The sequence below is a fragment of the Aristolochia californica genome, unplaced genomic scaffold, assembly GCF_029961685.1.
Source record: "Aristolochia californica isolate CCGP_79_NKW_82.1479 unplaced genomic scaffold, dmAriCali1.0.hap1 SCAF_1, whole genome shotgun sequence".
Classification (NCBI taxonomy): Eukaryota; Viridiplantae; Streptophyta; class Magnoliopsida; order Piperales; family Aristolochiaceae; genus Aristolochia; species Aristolochia californica.
In genome coordinates this window covers 57,141,876-57,162,171 of record NW_027181770.1, presented here as the reverse complement: position 1 = coordinate 57,162,171, position 20,296 = coordinate 57,141,876, and the positions used below count along the sequence as shown (strand labels likewise).

Below are 20,296 nucleotides of genomic sequence, written 5' to 3'. Positions count from 1 at the left end.
CAAGAGAGGTGGCATCATGGTAAATAAAAAGACTTTAAAAAAAATGGTACAAGGATGTAATTAGTCAAGGAAGAATATGTCTAGTTATGCCTTTTCTTAAGTAAAATTTGTAGCCCTAAGGGCATTATGGATATTATAACTTCCCTTCAAAAACTATAAATAGAGGCTCTTGGATTGGGGTAGACCATTCAAGCTCTCTTCCCTTCTCTTAATTCGTCCAAACTCTCTCTTAACCTAAAGGTTCTCTCTCTCCCTTTCTCTCTTCTCTTTTCTTCTTCTTTTCCTCTCCATCTCTTACTTTGCTCGAGGTTTTAATCATGGGATCCTAAATTCAACAGTCCAAAACATCTCATTGCATAAGATTAGTTTCCAAGTGTTTGTTATCATCCAAACCCAGTGGAATGAAATCCTAAAACCAGTGTCTTCCTAATGTTCTCCTTTTTTATGATGACAAACACTCTCATAAACATAAAAGTACAATGATGCATATTATATCTTCCATAACATGCAACATGAATTTATCTTGGAAAATTTCAAGCTCTCTCGAACAAACAGTCAACGTTCATAGATGATACTCCCCATAAATTTATGTATCTTTAGAAAAACATACACTCATCTATCTTTCTTCCCCTCAATATTTTGAGGCAAACACACATAATCAAACATACATAACAAAGTCATAGCCTTTTTTGGAGGGATCTTGAGATTAGACATTGTTTCAAAGTTTACAAATACGTGCAATTCATCATATGCACGTTTGAGGGACTTTAGAGGTAATTTTTTCTTGTGGAATTGAACTAGCAATGTCTCCATAGTAAGTTGTAAATGCTATGTGATTTTCTACAGATTGGGGTCTTATTCTCTTAAGAGTGTTTCTTTTCCCTCCTTGTTTAGGCTCCATGACCTTCTTCGAGGCTACATCATTTTCTTTTTACTATCTCTTTGTCATTTCTTAAGTTATCCTCTTATCATGTATTTTCACTTGATTTTCTTCATTGCTACCATTCTCATCTCCATGACATACATAAATTCAGCCACTCTTCATGTTTTTCTCCCCTCCCACTCAAACTCCTTAAGAAGTTTTTTTCTTAATGTCTTTCTTCTTCTTTTACAAACTTGAAATGAGACTTAGTTATTTAAAATTTTAACCACTTCTTCATTAGTAGCTTCTTTCCATCTCAACCAAACTTTTCATTTCTTGTTCTTGTCCAATTTTTCAACACTAAGGTGACCTTATCATTGAGCTTTTTCTCTTTGTCAATTGACAATGTTTTACCTCCAAGGGCCATATTCTTAGGGCTAGAGAACACACTCAAAAATTTTAATTTCATGTCATCAAAGGATACCCTTTTGGAAATTTCCTCTTCCCTAGCATCTTCTAATCCTTTCTCATAAGTGGTTTTTGGTTTTAGTTTCTATTTTTGAAATGAGATAACTAGTCATTAGGGTTTTTTTTCTCTAAAAAAATAGGCATTTGAATGGTCTTCCTTGACTGTCTGAAAGTCTTATCCTTAACATGCAAGCATTTGAATGGTACTTAATGATCGTTCCAATAACTTAGAGTCTCTTTATTAGTCATTGTTCGAGTCACCATTCGAGCGTTTAGTTATCACTTGCACAACTCTCCATTCATCGTAGGTCGAATCATAATTCGAACGATTAGTTTTGAATCACCCCACGATTTCCTATTGGTCATCGTTTGAAATATTGGTTGACATCGTTTGACCAATTAGATAATCAAACACCAAAATTTTACATGAATCCATCAATATATCAAGCAATAAACTCAAGGGTGGTTTTCAATATTCATTCATAGTTACACACTGATTTACACTTATATTTTTTATGCTTTATGAGTGTTTATTGTTGGCCTAGGTGGCTTCTTAAGAGGGAGGTAAATGAATTTTTATAATTTTTTAACACAAGTGTGTCAATTTGAAATTTAAGGCAATTATAAAGTATAACATGCATACATCCCAAATAACACAAAGTTGTTTTTTTATCGATATTCTCCTAGGGTTATTCACTGCCCAAGAACTCTTATTTGGGATATTTCACTAACTTGCTCTATTGGCTGGAATTTACATAAAAGAGATTTTGGCTCTTTTTTCAGCCACATGTATACGAATACAATAATCTCCTCTAAGATTCACAACTAGATTATAGATATAACAAACTCTTCTATCTAGAACTAAGCTCGTAGATCAACCTATGAATATAAATGTAAAATTAAAGAAAACCTTGCACCCTTATATTTGGTGGAGAGACAACCTTCTCCATTGGAATCTCCAAGTCTCCAACTTTGAAGCACGAGTGAAAGTGATTTTGGAGCTTCATAGAATATAATGCAAGGAGAAATTAGAGAGAGATAAGAATTTTGCAAGGTCACTAGCTCTTTTTCTCTTGAAATGGACTTTGAAATGAATTTCAAGTATTGAATCCTTTGAAAATGGTAGGTTTACAAATAAATGCTTAGTAACTATGTTAATGCATATTTGGTGGGGGTATTTATAGCTTCCCCAAGCTAAACTGGTTGTTATTTAATCATTTGCAAAAAGTTGACAACTCAATAATCAATCAACAGAAAGTAATGATCAATCAATCATGTGTAACAACTATTTTTTGTTAGAATTTAGGTTGATTGATCAATCCTATGCCAATTTGATTGATTAAAATTTTAATATGAACGATTAGTCCCCCCCAATTGATCAATCATGCATTGGTCCTCCTGGCTATGCAAAACCATGTATGATCGATTAGTGACTTGTGTCTAATCGATCATGCATTGTGTCCCTCATTGGCATAATTTTGTATGATCGATCAATATTGTGGGTACGATGGATCATGTTTTATAATTTTTCAATGCCTGGACAAGGTTGATCGATTAGTCCAAAGGGATTAACGAATCCTGCTTTACAACTCATTTTGGCCAAGTTCTATCTAATCGATCATGTTTTATATTTACAACTAGTGCACATTCTAGATGATCGATCATTTAGCAAACAATGATCGGTCATGCCAAAGCTAGGTTTTTAATCTAGGCTTCAAAGCATGATAAAAAAAATTATCCTAAGTGATTCTAACATGTTAAAAAGTTAGATATGCATCGATAAAACATGTTTTGAACACAATATACCCTATAGCTCCAAAAACTTCATTTGTACCTCAATTTTGAAGATTTGGGGATGCTCTCTTACATGGATAGAGTTCTTGAGATTTTCTAGATAATTTGGACTTTAAACTTCCATTCTTCATTTTTTTACTTGTGGGTGCTTCTTTAAGATGATTGGTCATACTAATGGAGTTTGAAGTCTTGAAATGCATATGTCAGTTCCTTTGGAAAGACCTTGGTTTTTGTGTCTTTTGAAGGAAAAACCTCTAAAATGCTAAATTATAATTGTTAGCTTGATTAAATTTTTTTATCATCAAATTATGGATGGGAGTCAACTCTCCGTCAACATTTATCACCATAAAAAAGGGAGAGAATGTTGGTCTCATGATCCCCCACTATGATAATTTTGATGATTATGAACACTTTAAGTTACTAATGATGTACATTAATAATACTTTGCAACTCCAAAATCCCCATAGGATTTTTCTAGCAATGTAATTGTTTGTTCGTCCAAAGACCATCCTAATGGCGCATACAAAAAGGGGAGGAAACAACTCATGCCAGAAAGCACATTGTCTGAATGTCCTAGAAAAACCATCAAAGCAAACAAGAAAAAAAAAACTCTATGTCAAAGATCGTTCACCATAGTCCTCAAAACAACTAGCCCAAAAAGAGGCAAGATGAGTAAATTTTGCCATAGGAGTAATAAATACTCTCCCTTCTGCACTAAACCTTTTGAAATTTTTTAAAACAATTCTCTCCCCCATTAGAGAACTAAAAAATACTCTTAATCTTTAATTTTATATTTTATTGCTCTCATTTTTTATAGAAAATGATATAATTACCCATCTTTGTAGTTGTGCTCCCCCTCCCCATCTCTGAAGTTTTTAGAAATAAACGTATGTTTCTCACTCTCTATTCGGTTTACCAACTATTTACAAGTATAAATACATGAATCTTTATACAAATAAAATATGATTATATTAATATGTGTGCAGGGGGTGCTTGCAGATAGGGGTGGCATCGAACCAAGCTGGTTCACGAACAACTCGAGTTCGGCTCGGTCCCAACTCGATTTGGCTCGAAAAATCCTGAACTCGAACTGAGTTCGAGATGAGGTTCAGGTTCGTTTAAGTAAACGAGTCGGGCTCAAGCAAACCGTGGTTCGATTCGGTTACTCGCGATCCGGCTTGTTACTTAACGACCAATTTCGGGTTGACTTAATATTTTCGACTTTTAGTCTTCCTTTCCTCTCTTTGGCTTTGTTCCGTCTTCGGGCTTTGATTTCGAGGAGTAGGGAATTAGGGATTCGAGAGGGTGTCTTCCCTCTTCGTCGTCTTCATTCTTCGGCGTTATCCTTCTTCGACATCTTCGTTCTTTGGTGTCATTGTATTCCTCGGTGGAGGGGATGTAGTAGAAGCTGGCTTGTGTGATGGACGGTGAAGTGGTGGGAGACGGAGAGATTTGCGAAGGGCTGGGTTGGCGATGGTAAAGGATTTGTCAAGATTTTGGATGCACATCAGTCCGTTTGAGACACTAGGGCAGTGGAGATACCGTTCTTGGTCCAAGTCTTCATAGCTGACGATGACCAGTGAGTCTAATGAGGGAGCTTTGATCGTGTGTTCTTGGCTCTGCGGGTTTAAAATTTGTGGAGGAAACTTCTGTTTGCTAGGTGTGCCAACATCGATTATGACGACAAGGTGGTGACGAAGGCTGGCATAGGACTGGAGGTTGTAGACGATGGTTCGAACTGAATTGATGCAAGCTCGTCTGGGAAATCCTAAGGAAAAAAACACATAAATTTTATTGTTGAGTGTGGGATTTGAACCCACAACCTCAACTTAAAATTTAAGAAAATGACCTCTAATCCATGTCACCTTGAGTGATATCTTTGGATACATTTAATAGATATTTAAATAACTAGAAAATCAATATATTTGTTTTTTATGCTATTTCTCATTTACATCATATGAATTAAATAATTTTACATGCAAATATGAATTTATAAATACATATTTATGAAAAAATTTATTTAGTCCTTTATGCATACTTAATTTTCTATACATATTTTTGGTTAACCTAAATATAAGGAATTAATAATTGACATCAATATTAGTCAATTATCTTGATGTCATATTTTTGTATACATTTGAATAATTGAGTAATAGCCACAACATTCTTAATTATGAAAATTTCTAGTGACATTAAACTTAGTCATAAAAATTTAATGACATAAAAAATTGTAATTAAATATAGAGATATAATTATTTAACCCCACAATGTAAATGTTTAAGTGATTAATCTAGAATGAAAAAGAAATACTAAAAAAAAATATAATTGCCCATAGGCATAAAAAATTTATTGACAAACAAATTTTGATCTCATAATAAAGTGATATAAATCATTTATGTGTTATAATATAAACCCACATAAAACATTATAATAACATATTGATTTATTTGTTTGAATTTATTTACATGAATAAATATTAAATATTTGGCTTTATTACATATTTTAGTAAAAAAAAATTTATTTTGCAGTTGTTCGAATCGTGCCCTATTTTATATAAAATATATGCATATTTTTATATATAATTTATTTAATATATATTTTATACAAAATTTTAAATATAAGTTTAAGCTCGAATTCGGCTCGGGATCGTTTTGTCGACGGCCGCCCCCACACCGAACACTCTCTGCCTTAACTGCCTCGCTATCGGTGGCTTTACTTTCGAAAAGCCCTGCGGCGGAAAACAAGACTCTGGTGTGACCTCTGAGAAAAAAAGATTCCTCTCGCCTCCGTTTCAGGCTCGACCAAAACGATGCAATTCTTCTCCACAAACCCGGAAAAACCTAATGGACAAAACCCCTTGTCCACCTTTCAAGCCCATTTTTCTGCTTTCGTCGACAACCTCTCCAAGCTACACCTTCCTTCTTTGGAACCCAACATTCAGCTCTCCATTCAAAACCTGCAAAACCATGTCAATCAAGCGTTTCAATCTGCTCTCTCTCATTTTTCTCCTACCCACCAACCTTTAGCACCTCTTCGTCCATCTGCTTCCGCACATTCCTCTAGGAAGAACCATGCTTGGGCCTCGACCTCTTCCGCATGGCGCAATTATGACAGGTCCACTGGACCCATGTCCAGTAAAGACATTGAAGAGCGGCTTGCAGGAGTTCCTGTATATGCTCTCAGCAATTCTTCGGAGGAATTCGTTTTGGTGTCCGGCGTGAGGACAGGGAAGAGCTTGGGGCTGTTATGTTTTAGGAGGGAGGACGCTGAGGCGCTCTTGCAGCAAATGAGGATCATGGACCCCGGAATGCGCAGCGGCTCTAAAGTCGTCGCTGTCGCGTTGAACAAGGTGAATTGTAGATATAGCTGCCATTTGATTGGCAATATGCTGCTGTTGTTGCTTTCCTGTTCGCTGTTACTGTACGGGCTAAGGACAGAGTCTTAGGCAGAACAGTAGATAGATAGTCAGCTTGAGAACAAGTGATCGAACATAGCCATCATCGAGTGGTGAAATTAATCAAGTTTTCATAACTGGTTTCGCACAACTGAGACTTCGTATACATGTATTCGTCTAGCAGGATTTGTGACTGCATGTTTAACTTCCATTGTGTCGATTGACTAGTGTTGAGATCAATTCCTGTTGCCTATAGCTCTCGCTTTACTGGTTATCATTTATATTCTGACATCAAGATTTAACAGGTTTTCCAACTCAAGGTGGATGGAGTGGCCTTCAGATTCATACCAGACGCTAGTGAGATTAAGAATGCAATCAAAGTGAGTGCGTTAGCTCATAGTTCTAGTTTTTAGCATTTGTACTTGCAATCTTTAAGCATCATGTTCCTGAGAAAAACTAAATTTTAGTGCTTCCAGAATTTGGAGCTGATCCCATGCGAGGAAAACCATTTGAGTTGCAATCTTGTATATGCTAGAATAGAAAATAAGTGTAGTTGAGACATATAATTGAACTGCTTTGTCCTTTAATAAGGATGAGAATCTGGATATCAGAAAGATATGGTCAGGATACTGGCTTGTAAGAGGTCGATTTTCCTCCCAGAGGGTGTGTCTACTCTGTAAATCTAATAAAAAATGGTTTTTTAAATTTTCTTTTTCTTTAGTTTTATTCTACTTCAAATTCTGTTAAAAATCTTTTTTAAAGAGTTCAAATAAATGATTTAAGTAAACTTTTATGTTCATATTGTTATACTCACTTGAATTATCTACGACTTTCATAAAAACTGACATATGCAAGGGAATGTTATTCGAGAATATTTATGACACCTCTTTGTAGTGCAAAAGAAAATTATATGGTCACTATTTCTTGTGGTTTTCTGCCCACAGCAAAGACTTAACTGCTAGTTTCCTTTCTTCAGGAAAGAGAAAAGATGGGTAATTCTGATCAGAGCTTTCCTGGAGTGCCTGTGTTTCAGGTTTTCATCTATTCATCCATTCCATGTGCATTAACATTTGTAATAGTTTGACCTAAGGCCATTTGGTTTAGTGGTATTCTGTTTACATTAGGTGCGTCAGGTCGCGACTTCAAATCGTGCCACGCCCCTCAAAAAAAAAAAATATTTGTAATAGTTTGCATGATAGATTAATGCATATCACCTGAGTCTTCAGTTTAAAAGTTTAATTTATTTGAAAGAGAAGCAGATGTGAAGGTGATGAGAGACAGAAGAATGATGTATTTTTTTCTTGGAATCTTTAGAGATGTTGGCGTCTGAGTTTTTATTGTAGTAATGCTTGAAAAAGATCTCAAGGAATTCTAAACCAGTTGAATATATGTTTGAAACTGTTGAACCATTGGATGCTGCAGAGACAAGATTTTTTACAACAGGAATTTGTTATACTTTATACAAGTAAGGTACTGGAGATACCAGTGGAAAATTTCTGCAGTGTTCTCAAGTTTTTGCATCAGACATGAATTCATGGTTCAGAGTAGACCAGTAGAGTACTTTTTTTATTCGAAAATGTAGCACTTGATACTAACATTAGTTGTTCATGGACTTCTTTTTACTTTTTGATCTATCAGTCTCAGAGCTTGATCTTGAGTAGCCAGAATCGAAGATATCGTCCAGTTTTCTTTAGAAAGGTCAGATGAGGAAATGGGTACTACCACTGATATTATCATATGGTTTGTGCATCAGTTTTTAATCTTTTATTTCCATATTTCTCAGGAGGATCTTGAGCGATCACTTTCTAGAGCTTCTAGTGAGCACAAGGCTTTGAATCCTAGCTACAGACAAGGAGATGTTCAGGTAAAGACTTGGAGTGCTGGAAGATGCCCAAGGGTTTTAATTTTGTTGTATGTAGTACAAGTAGAGTTTAATATTGTAATTTTGATAGTTTTGATAATGAAACTTAAGTATATGAGCAACTTTTATTTCTACCCTAATATCCGATGCTTATATGGAAGCAGGTACTGGATGAGAATTCCAGCTCTTTAAGTGTTTAATTAACCAACTTCTTGCTCTTTACTCTCAGAAAGAAAAGCATTTGCATAAAGAAAGCTTTGGAAGATTGTCATTTGCATAATGAAGTAGAACTATGCATGAACTATCAATTATGGAGGCCAAGAAACTTCTGTTTGCCAGAATGGATAGTCATGCACATGATGGCGATGAAATCAAGATTAGACAAGTCAGGGTTCAGTGTTTTTTTTTTTTGGATGGCAACGAAATCTAAAATAACATGCTTCACTGAATGTGATCAATCATCCTTACTTCTTGGCCTCTCAAACTTGGCAGCACAATGAAGCTAATAACTTAATCAGTAGTATCATCAGTGTCAGGAAAGACAAAGAAAACTAAACCAGCAGAACTATTTACAAACTTTAGTCCCATTTTTATGCTGGCTTCAAAGGTGTGTTCATTCTGTTCTACTCATGCAGGTTCGCGTGCTGGAAGAAATAATAAAAGATATGAAGGTAAGGGTTCTTTTTCTGCACTTTTCTATTTCAAGTCAAGAAAACCCAGGTGCTTTTTTATCTTCATCCACTTTTATTGAAGGGCATTATGGCACCTACCCCTGTGACCATTTCTACAGGTCTCATTAATACTCAACAACAAATCCTGTTCTTGGTCCAGTTGGACAAGGACAAAATTTACTCCGATATGATTTCATTCATTAGTTGTATATGATGCCACTGAAAGTGAAAATTTTGCAGGAGAGCTCCGTATCAAAATGGGATGATGTTGTCTTCATACCCCCTGGTTTTGATATTTCAGCTGGAGCAACCTCTTCAGTAGCTTCTGCAAGATCCATGTTGCAGTAACCCTTCAAAGCAGAAGCCTCTTTCTGGCACGTTAAGGATCTGACAAAATGATGAGGCAGAATATTAACCCCACTGCTATAACAAGTAATTGTCTGGCACCAGAATTTTTTAGTGTAATATTAGCCATTTCTGTTCAGATGGTGCTACTGTTTTCCGATGTTGTTAGTTTACTGAGAGGAAAGACCATGTTGCCATTTTAAACATGATACAGGTTTCACAGCTTGAATCAAGGCAAGCAGCTTTTGCTCCAATCTCCTATTCACTTTTTTTTGTCTTTCACTGCCTCAGACAGGAAGAAATAACAAGAGCTAGCAACTTGCATACTGCATATTTTCAAAATGAGGGGGAGTAAATAAAAGATATTTTAAATTAATTTTTAAAGGACATTGCACCAGAATGAACTGGCCCCATTTAAACCCTAACAATTTTCTTTGACGCGAACTCTCTTCGAGCAGCAATCAAAAGGTTCGAGTAGTAGTTGAATCCTCGAAGCTAGGCTCAATTGAAACCTTTCCCCAGCAAATTCTCTTTTATAAAAATGAAAAACAAGAACTACATAGTGAAGATGAGAGTTAAATTTTAAGTTGTATTATGGTCATTTTATCATGTACATTAAGTCTGTTTAGAGCTGATGGGTAAGGGTTGATTGAAAAACAAGTTCGACTCAAACTCAAACTATAATCTTATATCTAATTGAAGAGTTGTAATTGTTACAGTCTCTATAGTAAACTCTATAAATATTTCATTCCTCTTCAATGAAAAACATGTCAAATTTATTCTTCTTTCGATTCAATTTCATGGTATCAAAGCTCTCCATCAGCGATCCCGTTTCCCATCCCTGAAACACATCAGAGCTCTTGATCAGTAATCCTTTCTCCAAAGCAACAATAATTCCAAATAGTCTAATACAATTCACTGATTCTATGTCCAAATAAACGGATAAAATGGCCATCATTATAACGAACGAATCAATCAAAAGCTACACCATCGAGAGGGTTGCGTTTGTATTTTTCAACCTCGAATTTGGACTAACCCTGTAAAAGCAAGTTCAAGTAAAATCTATCACAATACGAAACTCAATAATTGTTACCCCTTGGCTTTCCCTAAATCTTTACCCAATAATGGGCCAGATGCTCTTGTTGGATTTTAGAACCAATCCCTGTTATACCTGATCTAATCGTTTGGGCAAGCTTGATATTAAATAAAAAGGAGACTGAAATTTTGAAGCAAGGACTCCTAAAGGATACTGGAATAAGGAGAACATCATAGGATATAAAGTCATGTACTATACAACCAAAAAGATTACACATTATCCAAACTCATAAAATTTACTAGCGGGAGGTACAAAAGGGTTGTTGAATGAAGCTACTGCCTACTTCCCAAAACAGTAACAACATAGCAATTCATGTGTTATGTGTTATAACAAAGGATCCTTCCTTGGATAAACCAATCACAATGAGAGCACTCCATCTAGCTTTTATGAGAATTTTCTCAAAATTACACCTCCATAGCACTATTTCTCATCTCTGAGTGCCAGAGGAAATGAGCTAAATTGGACTCGGCAATATCCATTAAAGGCACCATATTGAGAGATTACCGGTCCGAAATGCTGAGATTCATATCCCAACAATACCCAGAGGATGGAAATACATCTAAAAGCACAATTTTGCTTGAGGAGATCAATGGGATTTTCCTTACCCTCATCACCGCTTTAAACCTGCTTATGTAAATACAATAGGATAGTAATGTTATAGAGCTCATCAAAATCGTATATAACTACAGGTTCTATCTAGATATTGCATTTTAGTTCCACATACTTGTGAAGATGGCCTATAATTTATTTCATGCTGCCCCCAAGTAACTAGCTACCCCTCAAAAATGAGCTTCTCCTCAACAAGATCAGCAAATGCAACCCTCGGACGCTGCAATCGCTGCTTGAAACAAGAAATCTTGGTGAGTACATGATTGTCAAAGAAACATCTTAAAGATTGAATGTTTAAAAATTCTGGGAACAGGTAATAAGCGTCATACCATGATTTTACAGTGGATATTGACATTCTGGACCATTTGTCTTAGACGAGCCCGAGCCAAATCTTCTGCTCTATGTACTCTTTTGCAAATTCCTTCATCCTGCATTTCACATTAAATAAGGATTGACTTGGAAGATAATATACTCTTGGTAACTACTCTTTTCTTTTTTTTTTCTTTTTTTTTTTGTGAAGTAGATTGCATCTCCAATAGGTGAAATACATCATATAACTATGTAATAAGAGTAAAAATAATAAATCAAAGCAGCAATCTTGCCAGTCCAACAGGACAGTCCAAACAAAAAAAGTGAGAGAGGGCAGTGCACTGCCATTTTTACATAGACATGAATTTACCCGAGAATCTCTCTCTCTCTCTCTCTCTCTCTCTCTCTCTCTCCTTTATTTACAACTTATCCTCTGAACAGTGTATCTCTAAACCATACTCTATCAGTGATTTTGAAAAGCCTAGGCAAAGATAGATGTGCTGTTTGAGTACTAAAAATCAGTGCCCAAATACACTGGCCACTGCAATAGTATGCCAACTTTTAATAGGTTTACAAATTTCTTTACATCATAAAGCAGGTAAACATGGTGAAGATAATATGCTCAACTATTAGTGTAATAACAATAATTGGTCAACTATTAGTGTAATAACATTAATTTCTTGTCAGATTTTTCCATTTCGGATGCTAAAAATGCAAGAAAAAGAAAACTGATGCATGCTTAGACCTCTTCAATTACTAGCTTCAATTACTACATTTTCTACATTAAACATCAATGACAAGAAACACTTGTAACCTTAGTGAAATCAATGATCTCACTATCACCACATAACACAGTAGATGTCAAGATTATCCATACACTTCAACTGATTACAGACACTTCCCATTACCATTTTTTACTATGGGTGGTGGCACTAATGGGAGGGAGGGACTCATGCAGGTGGAGCACATTCTTTGCCACTGATAGGCATACAACTAAAATAGTTTTTGCTTGTATAGAGACCCAATTGCAAAAGAAGAGGCTAAAGATATGAAGATAGAATTTTTTTTCAAAAACTATTGAAACTATACAAAAGAAGGAAGATGAAAAGAAAAGAAGAAAATTAAAAGAGCAGTTTATTGTTTTTGGAAAGGTATTTATTTAAGAAAGTACTTACTTTGAGTACTTTCTATCTAGGAAAGTCAGCAAGTTTCTACTTTCATAGTTTCATAGTTTGTAAACAGTTTCAATTAGGAGAATTTTCTTGGGAAAAAGTCATCAGTTAGTATATCTTCTTTACCTAGTCAATTTAGGAAAATCTTAAAGTTAGTAAGTTCATTGTTACTAGTTCCCAACTAAGATTGTGGCTAGAGTTCTTTCTCAGTAGCTGGTTTTTAATTTAGCAAGTCAAATTCAACTGTAATTAGAAAGTTTAGTAGAAGGAAAGTTCTAAAGTTCTATGTTAGTGATGTAACTAATTTTGACAAGTCCATAAATAGGGGAATCTATGTAAATTTGAATTAGTTTTTTGAAGAGTTAATAAAAGTTTTCTTTTCGTAGTTGGAGCACCATAGTTTCCCTTTCTTTTTGCTAAAAATAATACCTACGTGGTTTTCTTTTGATGTGCTAGCTCCTGCTAGCTACAGAACAAAGCAAGGTCAAGTTCTTTCCTAGGAACTTGAAAACTAGAAATCCTTAAAGAGTTGAAACAGTTTTAGTTCAATTACTCATAGTCCAGCCTTGTTCTTCTACTTCTGTTATTTTTGCAACAAGAGCTAGTGTTTGATCAAGGCAATGCCTAATTAAGTCTCTAGATATTGAAAAAGGCCAAATGGAAAGAGTGTCAAGTCCAGATTTTGAAGAGTTTAAAGCTAACATCACAAACATGTCTGAGCCACTCATGAAACACTCATCACAAGCCACCACAAATACTGTTGCTAACATGGAATTTGACAATGGGGGATGTGAAGATTATGAAGTAAGTGAAAATTTCATGAAAACTCTATTCAGGGATGTGCTTCTATTGTGAGACCACTAAACCCACACCCAAGACACATCCATGATAATCTTCCACCAACATACAACTAGTGGGTGAGTGGAGCCAAAATTAAAGTTCAAGAGTTTAATGGGTGCCTTGATGGTCAAGATTACCTCAATTGGGTTACAATAGTAGAACAAATCTTTAAGTTCAAGGAGGTCCCATCAAAGCAATAAGTTGCTTTTGTAGTTTTAAGGCTAAAGGTGTGAACTACTGCATTGGGGCAAGCCATGACATACCACCAAAGCCAAATCTTTGAACTTGATACAACTACAGGAAAAGAGATGAAGAGGCTAATAGGACAAGAGTTTTTAACCTTTAACTACCAACAAGCTTTGTATGAAAGACTTCACAAACTCAAATAAGAGAGAAAATATGTTTCCAATACACTAAAGAGTTCTATAAACGGATAACAAGGAATTGGTCGGAGAAATTCAAGATCAATTAGTTTCTCAATATGTTAGTGGGCTAAAACTCTCTATCTATAGGAACTTATGGATGCTTACCCTAACTTTTGTTTCAGAAGCCTTCCCCAAAACTCAATATACTGAAGAAGATGAAAAGACTTCTTTTTAGAACACAAAATTCCCCTTACCTCTTGCAAGCATTTAATTCACCTACAACCAATAATCAACATTTTGATACAACCCATCCTTCATTCTCATTTTCAAAGACCACCTCAGCCTCCACAATTCCAACCTCTTCACCAGCCCAAAATAAACCCATTTGTGCATGTTTTATGTGTGGAAAGACAAGTCACAACAAAACCCAATGTCCACAAGTTAGGCAACAGCTCTTAGTCCATGAAGATGGAAGTCAAGAGTGGGTAATTTTTTATATACTATCGAAGATTCAAGAGAACATACAACTTGTTCAAGTGAAGAAAAATAAGTTAGTGAAAGTTAATACCTTCGAGGCCAAAGACTACAGTCATCAATAGTATCAGCAGGTTTTTTCTTTTAGTAGTTTCTTAGTTTGTTAATAGTATCAATAAAGAGATTTTCTGTGGAAAACCCATTAGTTAGTATGTCTTCTTTAGTGGTAGACAATTTAGGAAAGTCTCAAAGTTAAAAAGTCCATTGTTAGTAGTTTCCATCAAAGATAGTTGCTAGAATTCTTTCCTAACAACTGGTTTTCAATGTAGCAAGTCAATTATCAATAGTACTAAGTTTAGCCCAAGGCAAGTAGTATTTTAAAGATGCGAGTAATTTTCGCACGTCAACGGTAATTTTAGAGTCTACAAGCAAGGGAATTTGTTGAGTTAATACAAGTTTTCTTTTGATTGCTGAATTACTATTGTAAGAATAGTTGTGATTTTATTTTGGTCTGCTAGCTACTCGTAACTACAAAACAACACTTGCAGGTTCAAGTTTTTCCCCTGGAACTTGAAAACCAGAAATTCTTAGAGTTGAAACAGTTGTGGCTAGGTTACTCATATTCCTGCCTTGTTCTTCAACTATATTTTGTAATTTTTGTGGGATTACCTTCCCTATTTGTTTCTGAAAGAGGATAACACTGCTCCTTCAGTTTGCTCTCGCATTCCAGACCTTCCACCTCTGAAATGTGTCAGGACTTAGACACATACTATGTTTTCTTTTGATAAAGAGTTTCAGCCTGGTTTAAAAAGGGGTCAAAATGAAAGATAAGACAACAGACCCCTATCCTGATCTACAGGTCAATTTGTTCTTTCAACTACACGATTAGGATGCAGGAAAAAACAGGAAAGCATAAAAGGAAAAACATAAAAACATCAGGATACAGAAGAATACCGTATGAGGGTATTGGGTTCTTATTTTTATAATGCTCTTGGATTTAAAAATCACACTCTAGACTCGCATGGATGCTGCCACTATCTGGCTATTCACTATGCAACTCATGTTCTAGAATCAAAGGTTCTCACGATAGCCAAACAAAATGAAACTAGTGCCTGCTTTACAGATTCTTAATCAACATGTACCGATTTCTGAAAGCTCTATACTAGCTCTTGTAACATATGTTAGCCTAAGTTTGAGAAGATCAACACATAAATCACCAAAAACCTCCACGAAAAAGGATCATGTACCTGAGGGGGGTGGAGACAACTATCACTTGCACCATGAACAGGGGGCTCGAGCCTTTTCTCCATTACACTTCTTAAGTGTGACATTTCCTTCAGCAATCCCATAACCACTTGTTCAGTGTTTAGCATTTGCTTCCTACAGAAATCATAGGACTTCTCTGCATTGAGGCGAAAATGAGAACAGCTAAGGCAATCACAAAACCCTCTGCATCTTTGGGGGTTCGTCTTCAGTATGCCTTTAGTGGGTGCAAGAAAGGGACCTTTTATGCCCTCCTGGACTTTAAAGGAAAGCTCTTGCGGATCTTGGGTTGCAAGCACTTGAGGACTCTTGTCTGGAGTAGAAGGTGATTGGGTACAAATCTCTGATTCATGACCATCAGAATATTTCAACATAGATTCATCGACCAGTGAAGATCCATCATAGTGAATATAAGGTGGTGTAAGTGCAAGTTCATTAACCACATGCTTTCCTGAAAATTTTGTATCAGCCTTTTCTCCCAGTCCTACCAGACCATCTGGACTTGAGAACAGAGCAATAGTAGGGTCATTTTTTGTAAAATTCTCAGTCAGAGAAGTTTTTAGATTTCCAGAAAGATGTCTCAGATGGCTCATCTTTTCACTATTTACATCATTTTCCTCAGCTACAGAATCCGAATTGGATAACTTAAGATCCTCTCCTGCATGCTTGTGGAGCTTTACTGGACTCTGGCTCTTGGAAGAAAGGTTTTCTGAATGACCTGTGACAAATCAAGTATCCAATTCAAGCAAGCAAAAGTTTAACACACTCACGCAAATCAACTAAATAAAGAGCCAATACCCCATAAATTACATGCATTGTCTGGTGAAACACCCATGAGATATGGCAACAATCTTCTGTAGCTCAATGAGTTAGAATTTCGGAATAGCTTTCTACGTGGACACGGAATTAGTTGCTGAAGAAAACACCAAAAATACCGTTAGAATATGTAAATAAACAACAGTGCTCCTGGCAAGTTAATCCCATTTGTAACGCTCTCTATTCGTTTCACAGGCAGAAGCTCCTACAACTAGCACGATCTAATAATAGAATATATACATACTAAATGAAATCTGTGTCGTGCAGGCGCCAGATGTAAATGATATTGCAGTTAAATCCCAAGAATTGAGATGAGCGCATCAAACTGAACCAACCATCTAAGAGAGCTCGTATCTAAGGTGCGCAGCATGAACCCAAAAAATAAGAAAGTATGATGTACTTCAAGTTTTAACATCTGAACAGGACCAAGATAATAATCCTGCATCTCACTTACTAGTCTATTTCCGTAATCATAAGGATGCTCCTTGTTCATAGATACGCATCCGCCTCGAATGGATGATACTAGAGACTCACTAGCCACACCGGTAGCTGATAGATTGGCCCTTTCCCTTTCGATGGATACATTCAAAATGGACTCTCCCAAGTCAACATTGTGCGCGACTTCTTCGGCCTCAGATTTACAAAGATCGCTATCTGGCGGAGTCGTCTGAAAACGCAGTTCGCCACAATTTGATATTGCTTCGTCACTTCCCATGTTGACAGGCTTTTCATGGACGAATTTACTAAAAACTTCACCATCCTGATGCATCGCCTCATTCCCCTCTGAATTTCCATTTCCCATGTTCACCTCAGAGAACCCTCCTCCGAAATCAAGCTCATCACCTCGACGCAACTGAAGATTGGCAACAGCTGGGTTCCCCCCAATCTTTTGCTCAACATTTTCAAGGCTCACGGCAGGAACAGAAGCTGGTGAGAAAATTCTTCGAGCCCTGAGATCTTTAACGGAGGAATGTGATATACCCTCGGGGACGGATAAGACGTTGATGCAGCTTCCAGAAGAAGATTCAGACTGTCTAATATTGCCAAAGGAGGAGAAGAATTGCCGACGGCTGGGATCGGGTCGAGCGCGACCAGATCGGCTGCGGTGGAGGAAGATTTCGGCGCGGCTGCGTGTGATTATGCCGCCAAAAAGACGGTTAGGGGAGGAGAGCCTGCGTCTCTTCGAATCTCTCCCTGGTTTCATGAGGCCTTGACCTTCTCTGCGCTGTGAGGAGGAGAAAGGAGGTTGCGACAGCTGAAGCAGAGACACCGACAGGGCAATAGAGCAATTCCGAGGTGATGGCGGGAAAAAAAAGACCGGGACAGAAGGAGGAGAGAAATTGGTCTTGGCGGGAATTGGGAAGAGACGGTGGGCCCTAAAGCCTGAAACCATAGTTCCGCGACTCGGGATCGAGACCGGACTGGCCATCGGTCGATCCCGAGTCGGCCTTCATTTGTTTACAGACCGACTCGGCCAGAATTTTTTTATTTTTTTTAAATATTCAAAATGATATAATTTCTTATTAAAATTGATGAATTGTAAACAGGGTTAAAATATGTTGGATGTTCAAATGTGTAATTTGTAGGACCTTGGGATATGAAGTTGTATAACCCACCCTTCTATTATGATGGTTGGTGGAGACCAAAAGATTGTGAGGATGATGTTGTTCGGTCAATTGCTGAATTGTAATTATTCATCCGATAAGGTGCACCGTATTGACCGTAACATGTAGGACCTAGGGTGTTGCATGTAACATCTTTTGTGTCGGGTGTGATGGTATTTGTGTCATCAAATTATATCTCCCATGTGGTTGATAATAAACATGACCACCCTCTTTGGATATATACTTGGCATCCATTGCATCATTATGATGTCCTTCATTTGTACCAACCACATTTTCATTACCTCTGTCATTATCACGATTTATAGGGAAAACACAATAAACACAAGAGATCTCAAGGGAAGGAGGAAAAAACGAATTCTACCTATTGGGAGAGAGGAGAGAATATACAGGGGGAGAAGGAAAGGGAAAAGAGAAAGGTGTATGGACAAATTTGAACCAAGAGGAAGAAGTTTTAATACTCTACTTCGTACCTTGAGGTTATATTTATAGTTGTAAGAAGGTACTTACAATGACTACTATACTCTTAGGGTTACATACTTCGAAATGAAAAAAGACAAAGGACGACATACACCAGTTTACATATTATTGAATTAAGGATCTCATGATAAGGTCCTCGATTAAGAGGGATGGCTAAGGAGATGGAAAGAGAGAGAGAGAGAGAGAGAGAGAGAGAGTTTGAGAGAGGATGAACTTGAGAGAGAAGAGGGGAGACATAGTGAGGAAAAAAATTTAAAATAACTATAATACCTTTAGGGCTACAACTCTAAAAAAAAAAAGACATGAGTAGACATACATCACCTTATTTAATTACACCCTTGTGTCATCTTTATGAGAAGACCATTAAATTTTACATCATTTGTCACCTCCTTGACGTGGGGAAGATATCTTAATGTCACTTTGAAATGTCTTGCAATACTTCCCCTCAAATTGGGGGAGAGAAAATACCGTAGATATCCAACTTGCCGTATATAGTGCTTAAGATCTTAAATGTGACTGATTTCGTAAAAATGTCTGCCACTTGCCCTTGTGATGATACAGGTAGAAACTTACTGATTGTGTGGTCATAGCTTTGTACTTTGTTTCCGCACTGGACCTTGCAACAACATTCTGTTTTTTACTTCTCCATGTAACCAAATTACCTCCAACTAAGATACAATATCCTAAAGTAGATGTCCTATCATCATCAGGTGATCTAGCCCAATCTGCATCTGACAGACCTTTTATGTTAAAGTGGCCATGATTTGTATAGATAAGCCATTTCTCAAATCTCCTTTAAAACATCTCAGTATCCTCTCCAAGGCTTGCCAATGGGAAAGTTGTGGTTTGTGTATGTACCGACTTACTACACTTATTCCATATGATATATCAGGTCTGGTCACCGTGAAGTAAATAAGTTTTTCCACAAGCCTCTGATATTTACCTATATCAATATCTTCTCTAAAACTTGCACAGAGTTTTGCATTGGCATCCATAGGAGTGTTAGCAGTTTGACTTTCCATTATCCATGTGTCCTCTAGTAGATCTAAGACATACTTTCTTTGAGATAATATAATCTCATACTTTGACTGGAATACCTCAATACCTAGAAAATGTTTTAGAAGTCCAAAATATTTCGTTTTAAATTATTGGCATATCTTATCTTTTACTTCTGTCATGTTGTCTGCATCACTGCTAGTTAAGATGATATTATCTACATAAGCTGCTTATAATACTTTTCCTTTTAAGATATTCTTGGTAGAGACAAAATGATCTATTGAATACCGACTGAATCCAAACCATAACTTTGTTTGACTAAATTTGTCAAACCAAGGCCGATGAAACTGTTTAAGCCCATATAGAGACTTCCTTAATTTGTATACCAACTCCCCATTAACCACAAAACTAGGTGGTTGATGCATACATAACTCTTATTTTACGTCCCTATTCAAAAAAATATTTTTTTATATCCAATTGATATACCGACCTAAATGAATTAGTAGTTAGAGATAATAAGATATATGCCGAATTTAATTTAGCCATTGGGGAAAATGTTTCCTCATAACCAACTCCATAACACTGAGTGTATACCTTGGCAACTAAGGCTTCGAGGCAAACATGAAACCATTTGGATTATGTTTGATAGTGAAAATTGATTTACAACCTACATGTTTAATGCCAAGAGAAAGACGAAATAAGACCCCAAGTCAAATTGTTATATAATGCATGCATTTTTTCTTCCATGGCCGTTTTTTATCGTAGATGTCTTAGAGTTTTTTGATATGTCTGTGACACAAAAATAGAAAAAATTTAACTTGAAATATGTTCGAAACCCTAGTATTTACTCAACTTCAAA

At 36.4% G+C, this 20,296-nt stretch overlaps 2 protein-coding genes across 6 annotated transcripts; one reads left to right on the top strand and one right to left on the bottom strand.

Moving 5' to 3' along the window:
- Positions 1–5,825: 5,825 nt before the first annotated feature.
- LOC137962719 (protein TIC 22-like, chloroplastic) lies at positions 5,826–9,649 on the top strand. The gene is made up of 7 exons (XM_068809752.1): positions 5,826–6,473; positions 6,824–6,898; positions 7,495–7,551; positions 8,157–8,216; positions 8,302–8,382; positions 9,015–9,050; positions 9,291–9,649. The coding sequence occupies exons 1-7, from the start codon at positions 5,934–5,936 to the stop codon at positions 9,396–9,398; spliced, it is 957 nt and encodes a 318-aa protein (XP_068665853.1). The 5' UTR covers positions 5,826–5,933; the 3' UTR covers positions 9,399–9,649.
- Positions 9,650–10,067: 418 nt separating this feature from the next.
- On the bottom strand, positions 10,068–17,579 carry LOC137952333 (uncharacterized). Of its 5 annotated transcripts, none has more exons than XM_068799482.1 (6): positions 16,794–17,579; positions 16,322–16,436; positions 15,508–16,241; positions 11,430–11,528; positions 11,216–11,329; positions 10,068–10,236 (listed from the first exon to the last, which is right to left on the bottom strand). In XM_068799482.1, the coding sequence occupies exons 1-5, from the start codon at positions 17,541–17,543 to the stop codon at positions 11,264–11,266; spliced, it is 1,764 nt and encodes a 587-aa protein (XP_068655583.1). In that variant the 5' UTR covers positions 17,544–17,579; the 3' UTR covers positions 10,068–10,236; positions 11,216–11,263. The 5 variants fall into 5 exon arrangements, with proteins under 5 accessions (XP_068655583.1, XP_068655590.1, XP_068655605.1 ...); XM_068799489.1 differs by lacking the exon at positions 10,068–10,236 and adding an exon at positions 10,687–11,115; XM_068799504.1 differs by lacking the exon at positions 10,068–10,236 and having other exon boundaries at positions 10,687–11,329; positions 15,508–15,662; positions 15,765–16,241.
- Positions 17,580–20,296: the final 2,717 nt, after the last annotated feature.

Excerpts from the sequence above, each read along its gene's own strand:
- LOC137962719 (XM_068809752.1), top strand. The coding sequence starts at position 5,934 with ATGCAATTCTTCTCCACAAACCCGGAAAAACCTAATGGACAAAACCCC. Across the intron at positions 6,899-7,494 it reads AGATTAAGAATGCAATCAAA|GAAAGAGAAAAGATGGGTAA; the intron begins GTGAGTGCGTTA and ends TCCTTTCTTCAG. Across the intron at positions 9,051-9,290 it reads AAATAATAAAAGATATGAAG|GAGAGCTCCGTATCAAAATG; the intron begins GTAAGGGTTCTT and ends AAAATTTTGCAG.
- LOC137952333 (XM_068799482.1), bottom strand. The coding sequence starts at position 17,543 with ATGAAACCAGGGAGAGATTCGAAGAGACGCAGGCTCTCCTCCCCTAAC. Across the intron at positions 16,242-16,321 it reads CAATGCATGTAATTTATGGG|GTCATTCAGAAAACCTTTCT; the intron begins GTATTGGCTCTT and ends GATTTGTCACAG. Across the intron at positions 11,330-11,429 it reads ATATCCACTGTAAAATCATG|CGATTGCAGCGTCCGAGGGT; the intron begins GTATGACGCTTA and ends TGTTTCAAGCAG.